Here is a 25,792-nt window from a genome sequence, read left to right as displayed (position 1 = left end):
AGCCGAGCTGGACCCCTGCGTCTCCTAGTCATTACAGCTCATTTGTCTGAGTGCTATTCCACTTGGCTGGGTTGAGTTAACAGTTTGCCCTGGCGCTCTCCACCCTCCTCTGAGCCGAACACAGCGACACATGTGGAGAGAAGGAAATAGGAACATAATGTATGACTTTGGGAGGGCTCGCGCACGTACACACTCGCTTCTTAATGGACCGCAAGCACATATACGGTACATCTTATGCTTTCTGGGAGAAAAAAAATAAATAAATAAAATGTTTGTGATTAAACTCACAGTGGCAGTGGCTGTTTAATCCTCCCGATCCCCTGGAAAGTCTAATGACAGCTAATCAGATGCACATCCACGGTCTAATTAACCAATTAGCAACTAATGGATACACAAACGCTATGCAAAATGCCACGGATTCATTAGGAGACACTCGTAGTTTTCACTTCAACCCAAGACTCTTTTTCGGGCCAAATTAGGCCGACAGCAGGCTGTTAGCAGAGGACATGAGCTATATTCCGCCCTGCCTTCCTGAGAGCCTCACAGCTGCAGACGGGGAGGTAAAAATAACATTCAAATCACTGATGTACGTCACAAGTAATACAATCCCCAGCATACTAATCACTCTGATTTTAAAATTGGATCAGACAGCCAATTTCTCTGCTCAATATCATTTTTGGCTCCTTAATTATCATCTAATAAAATTTATAGCAAGAGCATCCAGTCATTAAAGCGCTACAGAATGTAAAATGAGAGCAAAAGTAAGCCTAATTTTAGGACGGAAAGGCTGCATGGAAATAAACTTCACTTCATGGGTTTTCACTGAGACTTTTACGAGTTTAATTTGGGCGTAAATGAAAGAGGGATAAGAAGCAAAAAAAAAAAGTCGGCTCCAAATATTTTGCTTTTCTGTAAAAGCGGAGATCTCTAACTCAAAACAACAGGCGACAGAGTGAAACAATGTGGCGACACTTTATGAGTTATCAGACCGTGAGATGGAAAAAGTTAAGCAAGAAGTGTAGAGAGGGAGGGGGAAAAAAACGAACGCAGCACAGCAGGAGAGTCAAAAAACTTCAGAAAAAGAGACAATTAGGAGGAGAGTGAAAACCATATGGCTGCTTCTCACAAGCTTTCAGAAAAATATATATTTTTTAAGTAACACAGAGGCAGTAAATCAGGATTACATAACATTATTTTTTCTTTTTATACATTTTTCATAAAAGTTCTTGCTGTTTTTCTGTTCAACGTATTGCAAACAGTTTGTCTTCAGAAGAAATAAACATTTACAATAAAGATTTTCTTTAACCAGCTGAATTAAAGTTGTAGTTCACAACCAATTTGAGAACATACATGCTACAGCTTTAGTTAGATACCGAACCATTTTATACTAATATGTATAAAACATCAAACGCTGATATCAAAAAGAGCTTGTAGCTGAAGAAAATTCTCATTTTTAGTTTCCCCATACTCTAAAAGCTTTCTTTTTATTTTATTTTGTGGTTCTATGGTCTAATGGTACACTTCAGTCATAATGCATGGCAGTGTTTCCAGAATCTTATTTTCAGCAAATAGCTGTTGAAATATAGAGTAGTGTTTCAGCACCACTGAGGAACAAACATAAAATAGAAACAAGCTGCATGCACTGTTAATGGCTATTATTTAAATCACCTTTTACAACTGGTTACATCAAATGACTGAGCTTAAAAGTGGAAACGTTCATACGAAACATGTTTTTTTCGACGAGTGCACGCTACAGTGCTAATGCTGATCAGCTAGCTAAAAGAAGGTTACTTTCATTTCTCTGCAAAAATGACACATTTTTCACCGCTGCATCTGTTTTAATGACAGAATGACAAAAAAAAAGGTTGAATATTTTTAACACTAAGCTCTTAAACACGGCCATTTAAATTAATGGGTGATTATTCAGAACTTTCGATCATGTCTATATATCACACTGCTGGAACTGTAATGAACACATGAAAATCCAGCAGCAGTGGAAACAATTGTTGCCTTTCGGTTTTAAATAAAAGCAAATCGATCAGGCTCCTCTTCGCTTTCGACACTCCACCGCAGAGTTACACAAAGACACACAAGGACCAGCAATCATTCACACAGCATCCCTTCAGGCGTTCTAGAATATACCGTCAACCAAACACCCATATTTGTGGTGTTTTTAAAGTCCTCTGAGAAATCTCCTCCCTCCCCCTCTCACACGCAGAAAAAAAACATGTAAACTCAACCCAAAAGGGCCCCAGAGAGGATCTGAACTCAGGGTCATCTTGCTGTCAGGCTACTGTTCAAACCACTAAGAAGAAAAAATAAATAAATTTGAGAGGATACATATTTTTCCAGAGGGTTATATCCAACAACCACTGTGAACTTAAAACAGGGCTGACCCCGGTTTTCCTGGACAAGAGCAGATCCAACCTTTTGCTACTCTCCATCTCCTATGACAGATATGATTTTTACCCTGTTCATACTACACATACTCTATTAGAGCATGTGCGAACAAATGAGTGTATTATTAATGGAAGTATAAATACACTATAATTTTTAGGGTTGAAGTAAGTTTAAATTAGTAAACAGACTTTTATTTATATGCGAGTTTTCTAAAAAAGAAAAAAAAAATCTGGCATTTCAGACAGTTTGTCACCTTATAGAAAGCAGTAAACATTGTTATGAAGCAAAACGTATTTTCGAGATTTATACAATTTTATGTTAATTCTGTTTTCCCACTAAATCAAAATTAAAATTTTCAGATTAGGCGATATTAATCTCATCAATAACCTTTTTCTAATTTCTCTCAGCAAATTCTTGGACCCTTTTCTTTAAATGTCATCATTTGTTCACCCAGTCCTCTCCTTGTGGTCTGCAAGACGACCATTCTGCTCTCAACTCCGACATTCCCACAAATGTCATCAAGAAAAACCTTTTCCCTGTTCTGGAAGAGCATGGATTCACAAATTAAGCGTTTATGTCGAAACAAAGAGACTTTAATCCTCGCAGTATCTCTCCAGACACCTGTTTTGCTGACTCTCCTCATTCTTCTCATCATTCAGGCGTTACTAGTCCCTGATGTTGTGGGGCGCCACCTGTGCCCCCCTCTTTCACCCTCCTGCTCTTCGCCAAATCCTTGATGAGCTTAATTCTAACCCAAGTAATGAGTTCATGGTTCAAAAAATATATGTTTACAGATATTTCCACCACATCAATATTCTTTGTCCAAACATGACTTTCCTATTGACATGCATCGTTAAGGATATGGGAGCAAGTGAAACAGTAGATATATTAAGAAATAGAAGGGAACATACCATATAAAACATTGTTTAAGGACAGGGTACTTTCAAGTGTTCAGTCAGGTTACATCCTCATTGTATATAAAGTACTAATAAAGACCAGTTTTCTAAATAAATCAATTCTTCAGATTAGAAAACTGCAGGATATGTAAGAGTATTATGCTGTCGATAGCCGGAGGGAAATGTTTTATGCTTCTTATGATACCATTAGCATCAGTTATTGAACTAATTGGATAGTCCTCATCTTTGCAGTTCCAGTTAAAAGAAAGACTTTACCACTTTTACAGGAGCAAATCATCCAGAATATAAAACAATTCCTTGAGAAAGTATTCACACATCTTGAGCTTTTCCAAAATTTGCCCACAAACCAATGCATTTTAGTATGATTTTATCCAATGGGGCAACCTAAATCAGTGCATAACTGATGTTTTAAAAGTTTCTCCACATGAAAGCGTATGTGAAACTGAAAAGAGGGGTATGAATTAGTATTCACCCCCATTATAATACAGTGTAGAATCTTATAAATATATATTCTGACATATAGCAGTGACTGACAAGTCAGTCACATAGTGAAAGCAAGTCAGTCATTGCTCTCACTATGCATTGCTATGGGCAGGCCCCAACAATAGCTAAGAAGCTTATTTTTGGGAACAGGCTACTGCTGATGTGGGCAGTAGCTACGGCTAAAGTTTGTGCTAAAGTTAGTGCACTGCCTTAGAATTTGTACTTTTACAAAAGTAAAAATCTGATGTTTACTTTGTGGCAGGCCCAGCACACACATCAGTCAAGTCATAGATAGAGTTCTTAACCTGTGTAAAGCAGAATTGGGTTATAAAATAAAATCCTAAACATTTCAATGAGCAATGTTCAATACATTTTATGAGAACGCAGGGTGTGACATGACTGCAAGCATACCAAGACAGGTCCATTCCCCTAAACTTATAGGTTGGGTAAGGACAGATTTGATGAAAAAAAAAGGGAACCGCAAACGTGGTTGAAAGTGCTCTGGTCACATGTCATCAAAACTAAACTTTGTGGCCTTCTTGAACAAAAGCTGTGTTGCAAACAACTAATTGCTCTCTGATATTATTAACACCAAGGGAGCTCATCGAAGTTGATGAGTAGAGCTAATACTGGGCAATGCTGAACTACTTGCAGAAAATTGAATGAAACTGAAACGGAGCAATTTGGAAAAGACATTTCAGTCACTTGATGTGCAAAACTGGTCGAGATGGATGGTGACAGATGGATGAAACCCAAACCTGTACAACTGTAATTGCAATGAAAAGTGTGTCGGCAAAATAGTGACTCGGAAGAACAGAATGAATATGCATGCCAAATTTTATAGATGTAGTAAAACAAGAGGTGCATATTAAAGACTCAGTCCTCTTTTTTTCTTCCTTTCTTTTTTACTGCTACTGCATCTGTTTGATCTCAGATACAGATACTCCACTATTAGCCAGGCTCCACTAGACAATGCCAGAGAGACACCCGAACCTCAAGCATAACTCTACATCAGTTTAGGTCTGAATTACTGAGGAAGTTAATTAAAATTTTGTCCCATAGGGGTACCTTGGATTTCTGGGCTAAAAAGCGTCCAGGCAAATCAAATTTATCCCAAGTAAGAAGAATGTCAGTTTAGGGCCCTTAGAAATATTCCCATGCACTAATTCACACATACACACATCCTCTCTCACACACACATACGCACCCCTGCCTTAATACACCCACGTATGCACGAAACCCACTAGTTCACAGATTGACTGCGCTCAGCAAGAAGTGCTTCACGGATGGCAGTTTTTCTTTCTTTTTCTGCTTGACAGACTTATCAACCAAGCTCAGGTGGTGCCCCATCTGCTTGCGCACATTTAAAATCCACACAAACACACAGACACACAGTCACATACTGCTTACACAAGAAGACATGTGCTCAAGGAATAAACTCAATCAAACGTCCGCCCTTCAAATTTCATTTCTGATCTCGGCAGAGGAGGGGGGCTTTTCGTCTCACATCCCTCCATCCCTTCTCATCCGTACTGACCACACAGTGACCTCTCCTCCTGTTCTCCCATGTCCTTCCACTTTCACATCCTGTGTGTGTCAGCAACACTCCCCAATAACCTCAAACTCTCCTTCCAGTCGTCATTTTATCTTTCTCGCCCATCAGCAAGTCTACCCATCCCAGCTACCAGCACCATGCCGAGGAGAGCCCACCCCGTCCAGCCTGACAGATGGTTGAGCAACATGTGCAAGAAGATATGAAGCCATATATGGTGGTGTGAAAAAAAGTATTTGACCTTCTATAAATTTGATCCTGTTTTCACTTTGTTTTTTTGTTTCTTTTTGTTTACACACGTTTGAGATTGTTAAACGTTATCAGGCAAAGGTAATAGACCGGCTGTTTAAGGTCATGCTAACGCAGGGATGTCCAAATCCAGTCCTCTCAGGCTGATGTGCTGGTGTCCTTGACCCAACATGGCTGATTTTAAAAAATGGATAAATTACCTCCTCAACATGTAAGTTCACCCGGAGTCACACCAGTCATTTGATTCAGGTGTGTTGACCCAGAGTGACATCTAAAACATGAAGGACACCACTGTGCTAAAGCAACTCAATCTGATTTAAATTCAGACTTTGACTAGACCACAATAAACTGTTAACATGGGTGAACTTTCATGTTTTGGACTAGTCCTCTTGCATAACCAAATTGCACTTGGGCTTAAGGTCACAAACTGATGGACAGACATTATACCTTTGATAAATAAAACTCTTACATATAAATTTTTTAATTATTGTGGCATTAGGAAATAGAAATGGTTGTGGTGATACTAACTGATCTAAAACAAGAGGAGTTCGGTCTTTTCAGACAGTGATAAAAAAAGAAAAAGAAAGAGGAGTATGTCTCGTTTTGTTAAGTGTACGTAAATTTTGGGTATCAACTGTATTTCTGTTCCTGCAAACTAACTTCAGAAAAGCAACACAAATAAATGAAATCCAGTTATAATATCAAATTCAGCTTTGAATGAGTTCAAAACTTTATTTGGAAAGAGAACTTGTGGTTGTATATCTTAATCAATAAGCCATTGGCATAAAACACATCATGAATCTATTCATCACCGCAGCATTTATACACTAAAATAATTCTGTCGTCGAGGCCGTGAGCGAGTGTGAATCTGTGCGCACTTCAGGCTGCATAATAGGGATGTGGACCACGTTAAGATATGCACATACAAAACACGGCAAAATGGGCCTCGACAAGAAACGCTTCAAGAAACTGCTGAGAACAAAGAGAAACTACTGGATCGCGGATGAGTAATGGCGTGACAACGAGCACCCGGGACGCCACAAACATCTCCTCTCCAGAGGCCAGTGATTCTTTATGAAGCCCCGTGAGAGTGGATTAAAGGCAATTAAAGATACAGAAATACTGACCTAATGCAATTTTCCAAATGTTTGTTTACTGGCAAATAAACGCAGCGGCTGGACAACGGCGTCGGCTGGTAAACCGACCTCTCGGTAAAGTGCCATTTGTTAGACAATTATCCCTACTCTGCCAAGCAGAAAATAACTTCAGCTGAATGGTAAGGTGTGCTGGCACAAAACTCATAATACCACGCAGACACTATAATTAGGCAGCTCTTTACAGGGGAACGAATGAGGACCTGGACGACCCCGTGGAAAAAAACCCTTAAAACTCTACAAATCCTGTGGCCAAAAGCAATTTGCTGGTACCGTTCAATTTTCATGAATTATTCTATGATTTAACGATGTAAACAAACACGGCCTTCAAACAGCTTGGACGTCACTGGCTGTTGAAGAGTAAATGTTTGGGCGGCTGCATTAGGAACACCTGAGGGTGGCCACCCAATGTTTGAAGGTTGTTAGATGCTTAATAGGTTCAGTGGTGTACAAAAGTATTTATGCCTCTAGAACCTTCTCACGCTTTCTCACAATAAAACCAAGTACTTGAATGTATTTTATCGGAGTGATAGACCAACACCAAGTGGGGCATGGTTGTAAAGGGAAAGGATTATGCATTTTCTTTCAGTTTAGTTTGCATCTGTATTCAGTTCACTTTACTCCACACTTGTGAGCAATCTAATTTCAGTATGAATACAGCTACCCTGTGAAAGCAGAAAAAACAAACCCACACAGAAAAAGTTTAAAGAAGTTATGTAGCACTAAAAACACGCAAATGTGCATCACCCTTAAACCCACCGTCCCAATGGTGAGACACGGTGACGCTCAAAGGAGCTAGAGATTACTTTGAAAAGGTGACAGGGGGGATGGGGGGGAATGTCAGTCTGGTAGAGAAATACCCCAAATGTCCAAATTTAACTACAGGAAAAATATATTTCTATAAAGTATTTACTCAATGGAGTTTAGTTGATTTCTGTGCATTCGCTTTCCTTCACTGTAAAATTAGGTGAAGGAAATCTTTGCGTTGGCCTATCACAAAACAAAACAAAAAAATACACAATAAAATAATCTAAAATATGTGTTTATAACACAAAAAAACTGAAGGAGCGTGAACGCTTAGCAAGGTCCTCTATCTTGCAAAAACACAATGAAAGCTGTGAGGGTTACCCATCATCTTTATTTGCTGTAGTCGTTCGATAAGAGGAAAGAAAAATCCTTCCTAAAATTTAGAAATATGACGCGATGCCAACGTGCACATTCAAGCATCGACGTTATGGACTTGTAAAATATTGCTTTCCAGTTGCAGGCTAAAATCGATAGAACGCACCGACAGGTCAGAGTCTCCTTGTGGAGACCTGACCCCTCCACCACAGGGATGCTGTAAAAAATGAATAGTGGACGTGCGTGTGGGTGTGGAGTTTTCAACCATGTTTTATAAATCAGTTTTATGGGAAAGCAGGTCATGTGTGCTGCACAAAGGCCAAGCCAAAGATGACGCAGGCCCAGTTTGTCTTTGTGCGTACCTGCAGAAAGCCTCGGCCGGGTCCGGGGGGTCTGCATCTCTTGCCGCGCGTGGGGCAACATGTGGTAACGCTTGGCTTCGTTGACCAGATCTCGACAGGCCTCTGACGATTTGATCAGCTCCTCGTTGTCCACGACGTTGAGCAGGTAGGACGGGTGGATGAAGGGAAGACGAACCACCGCCAAGAGCTCGGATAAATGCTGAGGGACAGATTGAGGAGATTTTTTAAAAGGAAAGACTTAAATTTGTTTTAAAATTTAAGAAAAAAACAAAAACAGAAAGATGCTGTCAAGTCAAGTGAAATTTTGCTCTATTACTGCGCTGAAACTTGGCAGCAATCAGACCATTAGTTTAGCCACTGTCTGTGGCAGACTATCAAAGCTGCAGTTCATTACACAGCCATGTTTCCTATTTCAGTTTTCTCACATGTGTAGGACAAAATGTTCAAACACGGATAGAAAAAAAAATGTAGCCTAAAACTCCAGACTCTTTCATCTTTCAAATTTACCATCATAGGCACTGTCAGGAAAAAGGAAAAAAAAAAACTTGGGAGGGCTTGCTTTTAATTTCATGTCTGAAAGGAATACATGCAGCGAAGGAAAAGCTGAAGTGACGTTTAAGGAAAACTTTTCAGCACAGTCACGCTTTCATTTTTGGAATTTAGTTTCACAGGGAGCGCGCTCAAACTAAGCAGCAGGAGGTATTCTTACTTCCGACTTCTGCTGCCGATTTGTTCGCTTTCCAAATTAAATCTTTCGTCGGATGGAAAAAACAAAGTGCTTTTGCTGCAGTGAAATTAAAACCCAGTTCGCCCTAATCACAACCCATTCAAGCCAAAAACACTGAAGTGCCAAGAGGAAGTTTTTTTTTTTGTTAAAACAGAAGAAAAGATTAATACTTTGACTCATTTTTTGGCTTGGAAATGGTTTCTTTAAATTCTAGTAGAGAGAAACTGTTTCATAACATTTCATACTGGATTTCACCTCTCCATCTTTACAGCCTGAACCTTTATACCTCAAAGTTTAGCATGTTGCAAAAGTACCTATACACCCATTAAATGTTTTGATTTATTACACCAGACTTCAATTTAATGGAACAAGCCAACACAAGTAGCTCATTATTATAAAGTGGATTGAAAACGATGCCCGGTTTGTAGAGTTCAAACAGTAGCAGGATATAGTAGGCAGCCTTGTTTATAGCTATAGCAGAAGAGAGAATCTTCTTTCCCCGCTTTCAGTGACCAAGTGTATGCGTGTTCCCCGTGGGAGTCGACAGTAAAAGCTGTAAACAAGCTTGGACAAAGCGACAGGGAGCTGGGTGGAGGCCGACCTCTCTGACCCTTCGGCTCAGAACGAAGTGACCGAGCCGAGCGGGGAGAGCGACAAAACAACAGACTCCGAGAGACATCATTCAGGGGGACAACAAATAACAAGCCGACATTCTGCCTGGGCTGCTCTTGCTCCCACCTGAGGTCTTTTTACTTTGCCGTGCGTCCCATTTGTTCTCCAGTAATGTCGTCGGCTCATCTGACCAAACAGAAGCATAAAACAAAACAAAACAAAAAAAGAAAAAAACAAGCCTCAGAGGCAAAGAGGAGAGTAAAAATGAATTGAGAGACACAACAAAGGAGGTAGGAGCATAAAGAAGGAAAAAGGGGGGGATAGGAAGAGTGGCAGCTTAGGAATAAAAAGTGCATGCTTAAGCAACATGAAGAGAAGACAAGAAGAGAGAAGAGTGGATTTGATGTTTCCACAGGAATCAGAGCTTTGTGCTGATGACATTTCCTGTCCACGAGCGCGCCTGCAGCCAAATACTGTCCTGCATCTGGGACTGTCTGCTTTCCCTCACCCTCGAATGCACACAGCACGCTTTATTAAACAAACAACTCAATAGCCACATAGACACTTGCACCTGCTTGCAGCACAGACTGAGGACGCAGCCAACGCACTCTCTGTCGATTTCTGAGAAACTCCCGTATGGAGACTTCTGAGCTCCAGATTAGCCAGTGGTTTCAATTAAAGAGCGGAATGGAGGATTTGCCCTGTAGTTACTCATTCATTGCACATTTAAATGGGGAAGGATTTAAGCTTCAGGCTTACTCCTCTGAACTTCTGTGCAAACTACTTTTCTCCAGGTCTGCTTCAACATCACTCATCTTACTTATCCAGAAAATGTTAAAGGAAACAATTATTTGCAACTTTTAGGAGACGCATTTCAATGTTATTTTCCCAAATAAAATCATTAAATGTCTTTGTGATTAGCCATTTTAGCTCTGTAGATTCTATGTACGTTTGATAGAGACAAAGTAGTTCCCACTGTGACTTTTCTGACCACAGGAGCAAAATTAAAGCTGCATAGGGGCCAGTTTTAACCAGGTGGCAAAACAGAAAGAAATGAGCTGAAGTGACACTGGGCGCATCTAGAAATTCAATCTGAATTGAATTTCTAGATCCAGACATTCAGATAGAAATTCAATCTGAATATCTATAAATTATATTTATATTATATCTATAGAAATTATATCTAAAAATTCAATCTGAATTTCTAGATATGATGCTATTTCAACCATTCAAATATGTGCTATGACTTCTGGTTTTTATAACTTAAAAAAATAAGTTCTAAAAGTCAACTTTCCTTCAAAGAAAATTCAAGTGAAAAGTTATTTGAATCAGTCAAACTCCTTACATTCAACGGAAAAAATTAAAACTTTACAAGACACTTGAATATTACTAAAGGATTCAGCTTTAACTAGTTTAAAACAAGTGCTACTACACTTTGCCCTTTTTTTTTTTTTTTTTTTTTTTTTACACATTTACTATTAAATCGGTAATTTATGGACAGAAACATGCAAAAATTCTTCTCTCTAATACAATTTAGCTGTCAAATAAAAATGTCTTATGGAATTTGAAATGCATGACTCAGTAGCTAATCTCTTTCACCGCTATACAAATGAAAATAAAAAAAATAAAAAAAATCAGATCAAGTTTAGTGACACAGATGCTTAAACTATCACTTTTTTAAACTGCTCTAGCAGATTTGGAGTAAAATTTTTACCTGTTTTAACGTTTTACCACTAAACTCTGCTCCACCTCAGGTTTCTCTCTTAATTTCAGCTCCCTTCAGTTCTTGCCTTGACACTGGACTTTCTATAAAAATGAATATTGAATGAATAGTTTGTGTTTGGCAAGATCAACAATTTTCATTCACTTAAAAACCAATTTTGTAAATGCAATTTTCACATTTCCAGAAGCGTCAAAACAAACCAAAAGGCATGAAAAATAGAATAAAATGTAGAACTCACCCAGCTGACCTGTGCATTTTTTAATAAATGGTTCCTCCAGTTAGCAAGCCAACTTCCTGAATAACAACCTTTGCTCAGTATTGTGTTCCTCAGCATTATGGCACTTTTTTATCCACATTTATCATCTATGAAGGGAGAGTAGCCGGATTAATTTGAATGAATTAATCTTAGCAGTGTAGTAGGCCTCTCTGTGCACAGTTCCCTTATTGTTGGCCAGACTAACTAACCCAAAGGTGTTACACATACTGACAAATAATTCACTGTTTTGGCAACAGTAACATGACTAATTGCGATGGTACTATGGCGTGTCTCCAAAGACGTCTGCTTTTCTTAATATTTGAACTCTGCTAAAACAATTTAATGAAGTCTCAGACGCCGGGAACTTTGTTTGCTTATACAAGGAAGGCAAGAACAGCGAGAATAGGGTTTGTTTTTAAAAGTGGTTTTGTTGGAGTGATGCAGAAATAGAGCACACTGTAAAAACCACACACCCACACAAAACCCCACCAGTTATATATATATATATATAAAAGCATCCCACTAAACTGTCTGCAAGCGTGAGCACCGTACTAACCCACATCTGTTACAGCCTCTTTTCGCTTGCCAAATATCATTTAACGGCAGTAAAACTACCTCACAGAGCATCTGGTCTGTGCAAAAAGCCAAAGACTCATGGTGCCACAAACAAGAAAACATCCGCCCATCGAACTCACCTTGCATGAAGACAAGGAGACAGAAACAAAAAAAAGGGGGGAGATGGCAGCAGCTAGTTGGAATATCTTCAGTGAGATTTTAGTTTTAGTTTTCTGCAAATATGGCAAGATGTAGTTTAAATACAAGAAGCTGTAAATCTGGATGGTGTGGTTAGTTTTAAAGTTAATCTGGTTAGTTGGGCAATTGGGTGACCTAAACCTAAATCTCAAGCTGAATTCTGATAAATGGCAACCAGGGTTAAGAAATGTACTGCAACTGCAGGTGTGCATGAGCGAAAGTGCAAATCTCTCTTTGTCCCTCTTGTTAACGGGAATAAATTAAACAGCAACAGACAATTACTCTCCATCGCTAATTTTAACTAGCCAGCTACAACGCCCACTACTTTTTCACTTCACCCTTCCCTATCCACCTCTATTCCTGCTCCGCAGTCTTCCTCCCACACACGCGCACATACTGCCATGCAAATAAGAGACAGTTCTTCTTAATATTCAAATATAATCTGCCAGACCTAGGAGACAAAAAAACCCTGAAAAATAACTGTAGTCCTGCTTTATGTCAGTCATTGAACTCCACCAGAAGAAAAAAAATATATACTGTTTTCTCAAGTTTTTTATCTTTTAGAATAGATTTGTGCTGGGAAATGGCTCCAATATGTGTTAGATTAGAACAAATCAAAGCAGAGGAAATCATGTTCTATTAAAATCGATGTCAGAATTTCAACTTTTTCAAGTTATTTCACCAAAAACCACTGACTTGGGAAAACAAAGACTTTTCAATGAGCTTTAGACATTCTGTTCATGTTTAAATCATTAACAAATATTTTTAATAGTATAAGACGATGGACTTCTGCACATGTCACTATGTTAAGGATGATGAAGTGCAATAAAACTCTGCGGTAATGATCTGTTATCTATGAGTGTAAAATTATTACTGGCTATTTACATTTTTGACTATAGCTGTTTGTGCATCAACATGTAACTTTCAATTAACTTGCTGTATGCTGTATATAGTTTTCTTAAGGTTTATGTAACACTAGTGGTCTTTTTTAGATCTGTGTTGTGAAGCTGGAACAGCTCCAACAGTAGCTGGCCAGAAGGAAGCACAAAGAGAGAGAAGGGGAAGATATGCAGGACATGGCCCCGGGGCTGGGAGTTGAACCGGGGACAACTGTGTCAGGGACTGCAGCCTCTGCATATGAGCCACGTGGCACCCAGGAAACACAGTTCTCAAACTTACATACTTGCCATAACATATGTGAATACTGTATAGCAGAAAAGGTATTGTAGGTGAGGCTAAGTTAGAGTTTAATACCAGTTTGCAAAGATTGTGGGAATACTAGTGTACCTATTTTTACCATGCAATTCACTGGAAAATATTCATAAATAGTGCAAAAAAAGTTGTTTTTTTGGAGGGGTTTTTTAGCAATTTTTTTTTATGCACTTTGTTTCGAGTCCTGATCAATGATCTACCTTAGGGTAGCTCAACATCCAAAACATTTTTAGCAGCTGCACCTCCATTCTTAAAACTGAAAGCTCATACTTGTGTTCACAGCTAGCTAAAATCTAATCATTTTTCACTTTTTACAACAAGAATGAAATAGAGTGGTAACCTGTGCCAAACAATCTGAGTTTGGCACCATCAGGTGACGTGCTATGCACCTTCTACAGAGATAATATTGCTCAGATAACCCAAGCTGACCTAAATGACACTCCTTGATTGACTGCTTTGCAAATTCCAGCTAATGGCGTCTCATATAGAATTATAGATATTTCAGCTTCCCAAGCCTCATTTTCTTTCAAATATTTTAAATAAACTCTACGGAAAGTTCTGCAAGTAGATGGCTTTTTTGGAGTTGCGTCCCTCAGAAATGTTTGAATGGGTAAAGGCGTAAATTCACTGTATTTTTATGACCTAACTCTGCTGTGCTAGAGCAACATTTTGAGACTTACCAGTAAAATCTCTAGATCTAGATCAAATGTTCAAAAATGTACAGGAAAGACTGAAGTCATAGGTAAACGAGTACTAATGCAGACTAACATAGTTTTGTCTCACTGTATATGCATGTCGTCGGTTTTAATGAAATATCAACTTGAAAGCTTCTACTTTTGTAGGATTTAGACTGATAATGAGAACATAAAACCTTCCAAAAGTGTGACTATTATTTACTTAGAACCCTAAATCTCTGGGATACTTCCCTCTTAACGCTCAACTTGTGAAACGTTTCAACAATGAAACTTCAAGAAATGCCTCGCTGTCCTAAATGAGCCAATTCATTTTCCAGTGTGCACTATTTTTTATTAAAGTGAGAATAAAATCTTCCACAGTGATTCTTATTCTCGAGGCATCAAGCGATACTAAAATTTGACCTTTTACCGTATGCCAAAACATAGCAGAAAGATAAAAGAAAGTCTTGGTATTTATAGTCTGAATCCTTTCAGGGCGTTAACTTTGATAGCAACTCCAGAGGGCTTTCACCATGGAAAGTGCACATACTGGATCCATTCCTTATAAACAGCTGTGCTAAAAGCTTTTAATGATCATTTGTGCCATTTGTGCGCTTGTATGTGACAGGAACAAGTAAAATGAAAGTGCCTGCAACACTCAGCCCAGCGAGAGAGCATTTCTGTGGCTGGCCTGAGAGAAGGTGACGAGCTCTTGGCTCCGTTTCTCTCCGTCTCTGTCTTGCTCTGCAGCAAACCCTGACCCCTGCACTGGCAAGAGGAGTAAATGAGAGCAGATATCTGCTTTGACCCGTCATTTTCACCATCACAACTGTTTATCAAAGCAAAACCTGCGCAGTTTTTAACACAAGAAACCGTACAAACGACACAAACTTCAACAGTTAGTATGCCAACTGTAAGAAAATAAGCCTCATTCATGCAATCTGTCACATTTCTAATGGGGAATTCAATATTTTTTTTTTAACACTTTGAACACATGGAAGGCATCCACAGGAGACTGGCAGCATATGGTGATACTTCTTTCAGCTTGTCGGCCCACTCGCATGCTCGTCTATGCTACATTCTCCTTGGACAGGAGGTATTTACGAGGATCCTTATGCATATCCACTTATATTACAATATGAAATCTAATGTGCGATTTTAAATCTCTAATAGTTTCTAAATTACACACACTGAGCGAGAGCAAAAAAAAAAACAAAAAAAAAAACAGAGAAGGCCAACAGTTTTGGTGCCAGCAGAAAAAAAGCATGCGTTGCAGCCAGGTCCACATGCGATTATTGCTAAACGTGCAGGAAATCCACCCCTGCAGTACCGGCCTGGACTGTTTTCTTCCTGCTGTTTTTTCTTTTTTTCTTCAGACTTGCAGGGAAACAAATATTCAGGCAGGTGAACAGCAAAAGTGAAAAGGTTGAGTTTGGTGAAAGGAAAGGATAAAGTGTCTAACAGGGAGCCTCTGAGATCTGTCAGAAGCAGCAGAGAAGCAGCCGGGGGTCCGCTAGCACAGATGACAAATGTCCGCTGAGCATTTCCCATTCCACCACTGTCAGCGAGGACTAACACCTCTTGGGGTGCATGTGTGTGTGTGTGATGATTCAGTGCTGTGGCAGCTTCCAATAAATGACACAAAGACTCCTATTTGCTTTGCTCTTAGAAGATAGTCGCATGCTTTAGAGTAAAAAAATGGACAACCTGATGCCTAAAAAACGTATTATAGGAGAAATAAAAAAAGAAAACTACACACTCCTCAAACTGCATTGAACAGAGGCCCATATTTATTCTCAGCTTTACAGACTTCCGTATTGATGCAGGTTTCTATTAGAAAAAAATAAATAAAGAAAAACAACATGCATGTGACTTCATCTGTCAGCATATTATGGATGACTAAAATATGTTCTTCCAAATGGTACTTTTTTTTTTTTATCCAAGTGATGCTTAGCTGAGCCTGTGTTTGTCCTCTTGTGACTTCACCACTATGTGGGCTTATTTGCCAGAAGCATGGAAGGGAGATGGAGTGAGACGTAGCGGAGGACAGACGCTGAACGCTGCCCTGAGCAACTACTGACAGGTGCCATGTGTTCTCCTCTGAGGCCTATTTCAGCATGACTTCATTCATGGAAAAAAATAAAAATAACACAAAAAAAGCTTCCCTTCACTGTTTTAATCCAAAACATTTTGCTGACAAAAACATGCTTTTTTTCTTTTACAGAGTACTAAATATTTTGTTTGCTTCCCTCCAGTCAGTCAGTGAATCCTTAGAGTGTCTGGCAGAAATAACTGCATTCCTTAAACTTTTTCATAAATTTCATCATGTTTTACTGTGATTTCATATTACTGACCAACAAAATGTTCTGCACAATTCAATACCAAGCTCCCATGTAATGTGTTATGTCTGTGAACTTTGTAATTGACAGCCATTTTGGCAGGCAGTTGCTATGACAACAGTAAACAAGCCACAAGTTTAGAGCTAGCTCTTGCCTTGTCCCTAACTTATAAACAACATAAGTACATTGCAACCATTACTCAGTCACAATTTTTGAGTACTCTGCCCACCTCTGTGTTGTAGTAAAACAAATATTAATGATATTTACTGTAGTACTTACTGCCGAACTGGCTAAATTAGCTTAGCTAATGTAGCTTTTATCTTCAAGCTCAAACGAACAGTTGCCTACATGTAAGTTATTGCTAACTGGGTCACCAGAGCCTTGTTATTCACGTGAAGAATTCCCACATCCTTTACAAAGTCGCTAAAATATTGATTGCATGCCTCTGTGGGTTTCAGATGAAGCTCCTTCATAGTGTATGCACTCTTCATGTTCACCAAGTGGCTAACTGTATTGAAGTAATGATATTGGAGGCAGCTCGTCTACATTGTCGACATATTTTCATTCTCCGTCTCATACAGGTCGAACCTGACAGCGGAGATTTTGTTAATGTGTCTTTCTCTTACACATTGGTCAAGAGCATCCTCATATTTTCTTTTTGTTGGTCTCAAAGCCATGGGTCTGCTATGTATTGCGTATGCGCTTGACTACTAATATGGAGCACTTCTGGTTCAGACTTGTGGGAAACATGTATTATGGGACACGACAAACGTGAGAGGAGATTAAACGCAAGATGCTTCTTTTGGTGGAAAACTAACACCCTAATCATGGTGCCAGCATCATGTTATGGGGTCTTGCTCTTTATTAGCAGAGTAACTGGTACAAACAAACCTCAGAAGACTTGCAGCTGTTCATCAAAATGTTATGAACACTTCTGAAAGCCCTATTCATCTAATTAGGGATCTGCCTGCTTAACAGAACACCTTTACTGATTCTTCTAAATTTGAAAATAACACAAAAAGGAACTAATTCATTAGTTTCTGTAAATGACACCACTCATGCGTCTCCTCTGTGTTCATAAGCAAACCCAGAGGAGATGAACTGCCTCTGGATTTCCAGCCGCTGTGGTTGAATGACTGCAATTCCACTGGCTGCACACATCAGGACAGAGAGCGCTCGAGGACATTAAAGGACACAGATGAGAACGGACATCCGGAGTTCACAGCTCCACATCGGATCCTCTTCTATTGAATATGCAGGTCATACATGGGCTCGTACACGAATGTGAATGTTTAGGATTGTAACCTAAACATTGTAATACAGACAAGGACAACCAAAGAGTTCCGTGTTAATCCCCATGTGGCTTTGTGCTCCAAGGAGAGCAGCGAACGTTATCCGCAGGATTGATCTTTCCTGCTTTGTTCTGTCTCTTTAAAGTGATCACAGACAGCGGTATGTGCTGCGTTCATGTTGGCTCACTCTACAAAACCGCACATCTCTGCTAAAAGTGAGATTCCTACCAAATTTTCCATTTCCAAGGTCCAGAACATTTCTAGACTTTAAAAGCAATTTTAAAAACTTTCTGGACATATGAGTGAACTGTTTCATCATCTTTATGTATCTGAAATATAAAATACCTCAATGATGAAGTAGCTTTCCAATTCAGTAGTGTAAGGGATACACTATTGAGACGAACATCTAAAACCTGGAGTGGATTATCCTATATAAAGCAGTTTGAAATATAAAATATATTTTTTTAATTACCTAGAAAAACCACAGATCCATTTTGAAAACCTAATTTGACAAGGTACTGAAGCAAATTAGGTACCTTGTACCTAATATAAAAACAGTTAAAAGCCCTTCATTTTCCAGAAATGTTGATTTTAACTTTTAGATAATGGAGTCATAAATAAAGTTTGGAGACTCAATTTTGATATACTTTTTATTCTTATCAAGCATTAGAAAATGATATTGAAATTTTCCAGACTTTTAAGCCTGCCTAGGAACCCCCTGTATACGGACGATCATCGTCACAATGCTGATCTTATCCAGAAGCAAATTAAACTCTCCCGCAGGAGATCAAGATGATCAGAAGTTTCCATTTTGAAGTTAGAGCCTGAAAGGAGAAATCACTAAATTAAAAGCCATGTTTGGTGGCAGGGGTCATTGTTGCCTCTGAAGGTAAATGGATCGTGAAACAGTGAGGGAAACTCAGTTCATATCAACGCTCAGCCTCAAAGCGTTTCCCTCCCTTTAATAATTTTATACACTAACTACATAATGATAGCATCATTTGTTCTGGGAAAATTATTTTTTTTCTTCTACTGCTTAATGAGTGCTGATAGGGGGAAGAAAGTCACTATATTGCAAGATGATTGGAGTAAAAAGAAAAAAAAACACATTCCAAATAATCAGCAGCACTGTGTAAGAACTAATACATTTAACTGCATTAATTTGGTAAGGAAACCACAAATGTCAGCTCAGGCTCCTGTTATTTCTGATGAGTGGACAGGAGGTCCTTTTTAATAGCAAGGCTGGCCTTTTTTTATCATGGAAATGCACCATTAACTGTCCTTTGGAGCTGTTACATTAGCTGGCCACCTTCCAAAAAGCCAATTAATCAGCCTCTTTCGTCAAGCCGAGTCACCTGGCAAGATAGGATCCTTTCTGAAATATGTTGAAGTGTCGTGTAATGGAGGTCCTATTCAAGGATTTGGCCGAGCCGGGGAGTTTATAATAAGAATGAAGTGTCTGTAATCGTCCCTGGGTGAAAGGAAGAATGGAAGGGCACCTTCAGAGAAGCATCACGTGGCCTCTTCAACTTCCTGCTTGTTTCTGTGAAACCACCCACAGGGATCTGATTTAAACACAAATATACTAAAGATTATAAATTAGAAATACCCTGATATAATCTGAGTATGCCATCTGCAACTCCAGTGGGCTAGGAAGCCATTAAAAATAAAATAAAATCTAAAAACATCTGCCTATTTTTTTAGCGCATGACTTGTAAAGCTAGACCATATAAATTGTTATGCTGACAAAACAATTTGGAAATTATGCCCAACTAAGTGCTTTACAGCCTCTGCAGCAATGTTCACAGCGAACAAGAGTGTAAAACATCCATCATTGTGGAAAAAATAGCGCAGAGAGCAGCTAAACAGTAACCATTAAATTTTATTATGCCTAAAGCAAAAAAAAATAAATAAAAAAATAAAATAATGAAACAGGGAGACAAGTTTTATTTATGTTTTTAAACGATATAAGCTGAATTATTAATGTTATTCTCAAAAAGAAACATGCTAACTCTAACCTAGCTTAGCAAGAATGTTTTAAGATATAGGTAACAAAGTTGTTCTGCAGGAACTTTGGGACCAAGTATGGGTTAAACACAAAACAATACTAAACAATGTAAAGTTTGAAATCCCGCTGGTGCGTGAGCTAAGTGGGACACAATCACAAAATTATTTTTATTACTTGTTTCTTTTTTTTTTTTTACAATACAGCACTCAATTGTGTATATCCCTGAATTTAAATAAATACTTATTTTTCTGCAAAAAAATTTTCATTCACATACACAAGTTACATTTACCCATATTAATGTAATTAAATACAATTTGTCTCTAATTTGCACCTTTTTAAATTTACCTGAACTTTTGTTTGTTTTGAGTGACATTTTAAATTATATTGAGTAAAAATAAAAACACCAATAAAAAAAAAACAACCCAAAACAACAAAAACTGCATCGATCCTTTGGCTGTGTTAGTAATCAGTTTTCTTGGTGTTGCATCAATCGGAAGAAAACCCATCAAGAATAGTTAAAGAAAGGCCATACTTTGTTAATATGAGAAAGGCAGCCACTTTTTTTTGTTAATTGAAGACAGTTTGATTTTAACACAAATATGTCCTAACTTCCATTGTGAAATCTACAAGAAAAACTTTCTGCTGCTCATAAAAAAGTAACTAAGTAAAGTTTTGGTACTTTTTACCTTTAGGTAACATCGAGCAGTGATGACTTGTATTTAAATAACTGTACTTGAGTAAATTATTTTTGCACCCTCTCCACCTTTACGTACACACATTTATTTATATATTCGACACAATACACCTCTCTTTTTATTTGACTGATGAATAAAGATTAAGCATAGTATTATGACCACCAACAATATTGTGTTCATTGATGGTTGTGGCCTATTTAAGCAAAAATATTTCACCCTCTCTAAAGAACAGAACATCAGATTTGTGTTGACTTTGAGTCTAGTGGAGTCCAATCCTCAACGGATAAGGGATTGTTTTTGGCATTGAAACACTGGTAAGCATGTGGTCATAATGTTATGGATGATATATGTAACTATAGCCCATCATCAATCTTGTCATCAGCTGCTTTAAAAATAGAGGACAAAAAAGAGCCAATATAAAATACATCAAACTCTTCCTATAAATACAAAGAAGTTATTGCGGTTGATTTATCCACCACTCGATTTGGCTATAAATTCCACAGACACTCCTCGGCTGAGAGGCTATATCACTTTCTTTTAAAGCTTTAGCAGCTTCTCTTTCGTTCCCACCCTCCGACAGACCAACACTCTCAGGATGGTACTCCTTCAATGATATACAAAAAAAAAAAGAAAGGACTCTTGACTTCAATTCCGTTGCTTCGTGTCTCATAGCAAAGCCATTTCTAACGCCCAAATGCTCTCCGTGTCTCTAAGCGATGTCCGGGCCCCATTTCCCGGTGCCATCGGTTGTTAGTGACAGTATAGTGGAAAGGGAAAATTGCATATTATTTACCCAGCGTCTTCAATATGCCACTTTTCCACTATGTAGCCTGCAGCTTACAACTCATGGCACACGCACAGACCCACAAACCTGCAAAGACACATGAGGCGCATGTTCGGCTGAATGCATACAGTTCTGTCAAGGCTTAAGGCTTCCTGCCCTTTGCTACTTTTTTTTTTCCCCCTTCTTCTCTTACCCGCAGCAGTTCAGTGACATTCCGCCCTGACACGTCATTAAAAAGTGTCACAGGTTCTGGGGGAATGATTTCTGCCATGCTCTGGCTCCAAATGGGGAGGAGGAAACGAGGCGAGGAAATAAAGGAATGACGAACTGGAGTTGGACCAAGCATATAAAGTCGGGCAGACAGGAGGCTTGCTGTGTTTTTTATGTATTACACATGGGCAGGAAATTTGAGCTTGACTGAAAGCTCAATCACATTATTGCTCTCGGTGTCATGGCCGCATGCTGAGACACAAACCATCGGGAACCAAATCGGGACGCAGGTGCTACGCCGCTGCTATTTTACGCCACATCTTTTCTCAGCCACCCCTCGACCTTTTCTATCCGTCTCCCTCGCTTAGATACGTTTTACGAGACTTCTCCCACCGTTCGTTTCCTTCCTGAAGGCGGGCTGACCCCCCGGTGTCTCGTTTCGGGAACCAGCGTGGCAGGTTGTTCAGACAAGCGGGAAAACTTCTACTTCATCTGACTAACTCGCCTGTGCTCCTTGCCAACAGAGTGTGAGATTGAAAGAGCCCAGTGAACTGAACTGAGTGAGGTTAACCAGGATTTTATCTTAAAAGCTGCTGATGTGGGAAAGTTCAGGTAGCTCAGAAATTCATTTTTCTTCACAGAATCCTGTGGAAAAAGTTTCTCCGCAGCTTAATTACGTGGAAAGATTTCATAGTAGTGATGAATCTATCTGGCTGAGATGAATATCTGGTCCCTGCTCTGGGTTACTGTCCCTTGCAAATGTATGCATACCACTCAATGATTTACATTTTCATTAAATCATAGCTACAACCACAAACTTTCAAGTGTTAGACTAAAACAGATTATTGTACACATTTTGAGTTGAAGGAAAAGTATACTTAGCTTTAAAATCTTTTCAGGAATGAAACTCAGGTAAGTGCCTGGTGCATTTGTAATAAGTTATTGTGAGTGAATATTTTACAGAATCACTTTTTGATGTATTTGGATTTATGCAAGTCTTTAGCGGTGTGTCTCTTCCAGTTTTACACATACACACTGAAAAATAGCTTAAGTTCAGCCAGACTGCAAGGAGAACATCTGTAAGCACCATTTCCCCCCCCCCCCCCCCCCCAACTCTAGACAAAGCTTCTTCATTGGATTCAGGTCTTGACTTTTTTATTTATTTTAACACATGGAGAACCAATCATCTAAAGCAGTTATCTCCAATTGCTTGGCCAGGTGGAAAATTAAAGTCTACCCCAAAATCAAGTCTTTTGTAGCCCCAAACAAGATTCCTAGAAAGTTACCTAATCATCCCTGTCCCAGCTGATGAAAAGTGTTGTGCCACCATCATGTTTCATGATGGGATACTGTGTTTAGAAGCTGATGTTGGTTTCCCTCCACATGTAGAATTTTGCATGCATGCCAAAAAGTGGAGTGGACAATGAGATAGTGGACTCTTCTAAGTACCTGGGTGTTGACCAGAACAATAAACTGGACTGGACTCACAACACTGATGCTGTTTACAGGAAGGGTCGAAGCAGACACTACCTGCTGAGGACACTGAGGTCTTACAGAGTGCAGGAGTTAACAAGTAGCTTCAGCCATGTATGTTGGAGCAGCAGCTTATCTACCGCTGAGAGGAAGCGGTTGGATAAGCTCATCAGAAAGGTCCTTACATGACATTTTAAAATCTTTTTAAATTATCCTATGCTCACACGTTAACATTTCTTTGAATAAGAGTATGCTATTTTTAATAACAGGACCATATTTTATTGTGCTGTAGATTTTGTCTGACTGTACAGCATGTTGTCATTACTTCTATTTTTGTCTATTTATTTTTATGTGACTCAGCATTCTTGGAATTGCCTGTCACTTTTCTGCTGGTACACCTGAGTTTCCTCATTTAGAGACAAGAAAGGTTATTTCTATTCTGTTTTGTTTCATAACCAAACCTGTTTAAAACTCTTTAAGAAGTTATTATCTTCTATGTTCCTTCGTCTTCATGACTATGTTTGTTGAACAATGTTCTCCAACAAACATCTGAGCCCTTCACAGAACAGCTGGGTTTATGCTAAAAGTACACACACATTTAACCTCTTTTTATCAACCGGGCTACATTTAGAAGTAAAGGGGACTGAGCGTAAAGGATTTCTGAAAACCATCCATCATTTTCGTACCTCATCGCATTTATGGATATTTAGTTTGTGGTTGTAATATGACACGACGTTGAAATTTTCAAGGATATTTCCTTGCAAGTCATTTGATACTTAAAGAATTCCCACTAACTACCATCTGATGTATTTTGCCATTATCACCACACCACCACATATCAAATGATAAATGCTAAAGGTTTAATTCAAAAGGTGAGAAATTCTAATTCTGTGTGTGCTCTGAGTAATGAAACACCGATTGCTGAGGTCTGAGCTGCCAGTGATTCAGCTCACATGAGGCAGTACCTCCGTCTGCTGCCTGATGACAACACATTATTTTTAGGGAATGAATCTCGCAGTGATGGACCCAGGTAATTTGTCTGATATAACCTCAACTACATTTTAAAACAGCAATAAAATACTTTAAAATCATCTCTATGAAATTCATAGAGCTATAAATACCTCATGACCTCAGAGTTTTTAGTTTTTTCTCCAGCTGAATATATGATCCACAAGAGCAGGAGTACATTTACCTTCTCGCACAAGCCGCTGTACCCGAAGCTCTCACCTTCAGACTCATTGATTGCACGGCGGTTAAAATTTGGCCTCCTGTACGTTGCTGTCAATACCCATGTGAGTGACATAACCTTTGATTATGATTAGCAGGCTGAAGGAATAGATCACAAAGGTTTACAGGACAGGAAAAGACACTGTGCTCGGCGTATTTTTGAGTTTGGATACAATAGAGCACATTCAGAGCGAACAGCAGTTCTGGGATTATGAACAACTACTGAGCTGGGACATATCTTAAGAACAAAGTTGATGATCACTATACGGGGGAAGAACACGGGGTTACCCGTCTGTTTTTTCATGCTGTGCATCTCTCAGAGATGACAGCTCTACATAAGACCTGCTCTAATGCTACTCTACACACTTACAGGGTCTGAGCTGTCAGTGATTAGCAGGTAACATCTTGAAGCTTTGGTTTCATGCTACAGATACAGCATGTGTTCAATGTACAAAAAAGAAAAAAAAAGAAAAAGAGAGAAAGTTTTTTTTTTTCTTTATTACCTGTACTCTTGAACTGGGGTCTTGTTTAATCCATTTGATGACAGTCTCATAGACCAGCTCCTCTGCCTTTGTGTTCAGGCTGTCGTTGGACAGATATGTCACCAGGTCCTCCTTGGACACACTTAAAATCTCCTCCTGACCTGCCACCTGAAAGGCAATAAATAGTAAAAGATTTTTAATATGACTGCTTTAAGGCATTTGAAATCATATTTTGAGCAAATCATGCTGAAAGGTCTTGTGTCATCCTCAGACATTGATGGGTTGTCTACTGTGATGTTCAAACACATGCCATTATGACAGGCGAAGTGCAAAAATCCTAGGGAAATACAGCTGTTTTGCTGGTTTCCCATTGTATTTTTTGAAAAACCTCCAACTTGCGCACCACCTTCCAAAAGTATTCAAACCCCTTGAAAACGACATTTTTAAAATGACAAACGGTAATGCATTCTCACAATTTCATGTAATGTATCAACAAAAAGTAGGGCAACTATGAGCTAGAAGGAATGAAAACATGGTTTATAGATTGTTTTATCCACAATTATAAACTCCTGCATGCATCTGTATTCAGCCCTTTACTCCGATACCCTAATGGAAAAATTTAAAGAAGGTTAGGTCACTAAAAGGAAAGTATTATGTATTTTCCAGACACATATTGCCATTTTAAAGCACAATCAAATAACTTTGCTACCTTCAGTTCTTTTGAAAATGTTTTTGTGGATATTGAATCCTTTTGATTCAGTATCCACAAAACAAGATTCTCCTGATTGTTTAACCCAAACAAAGATGCTAGAAAATGATGAGAACAAGAAAACAGTATTGAAGGGGGAAATGCAGCCTTAAGAGTTGTGGTGTTTCTAAAGAAGTAATGATTGCTGGATACTATATTTTTATTTCACTATGAAGATGAAAATGTGTCATTCAACCCCCCCCAAAAAAAGCAGAGGCAAAGACAGTGCACAAATGCAGTCAATAACTAGAGATTTCACATACAGCAGAGCTCTTTATAACCAGTGGCAGGCACATCGACCTACTGCTGTCTCTCCTGGCTGGAAGCCTCACAGCAGA

At 38.9% G+C, this 25,792-nt stretch overlaps 1 protein-coding gene across 2 annotated transcripts in view; it reads right to left on the bottom strand.

Moving 5' to 3' along the window:
- The window catches only part of klhl29 (kelch like family member 29), a 276,752-nt gene that overhangs the window by 74,359 nt on the left and 176,601 nt on the right, over positions 1-25,792 (bottom strand). For both annotated transcript variants that reach the window (XM_028039722.1, XM_028039721.1), the window contains 2 exons: positions 24,728-24,874; positions 8,240-8,438 (listed from right to left, as the gene is read on the bottom strand). In XM_028039722.1, coding sequence (XP_027895523.1) covers positions 8,240-8,438; positions 24,728-24,874 — 346 coding nt within the window. The remainder of the gene's footprint in view (positions 1-8,239; positions 8,439-24,727; positions 24,875-25,792) is intronic.

Source organism: Xiphophorus couchianus, chromosome 15, assembly GCF_001444195.1.
Source record: "Xiphophorus couchianus chromosome 15, X_couchianus-1.0, whole genome shotgun sequence".
Lineage (NCBI taxonomy): Eukaryota > Metazoa > Chordata > Actinopteri > Cyprinodontiformes > Poeciliidae > Xiphophorus > Xiphophorus couchianus.
The sequence above is the reverse complement of the archived record's forward strand: the minus strand, read 5'-3'. Positions and strand labels throughout refer to the sequence as shown.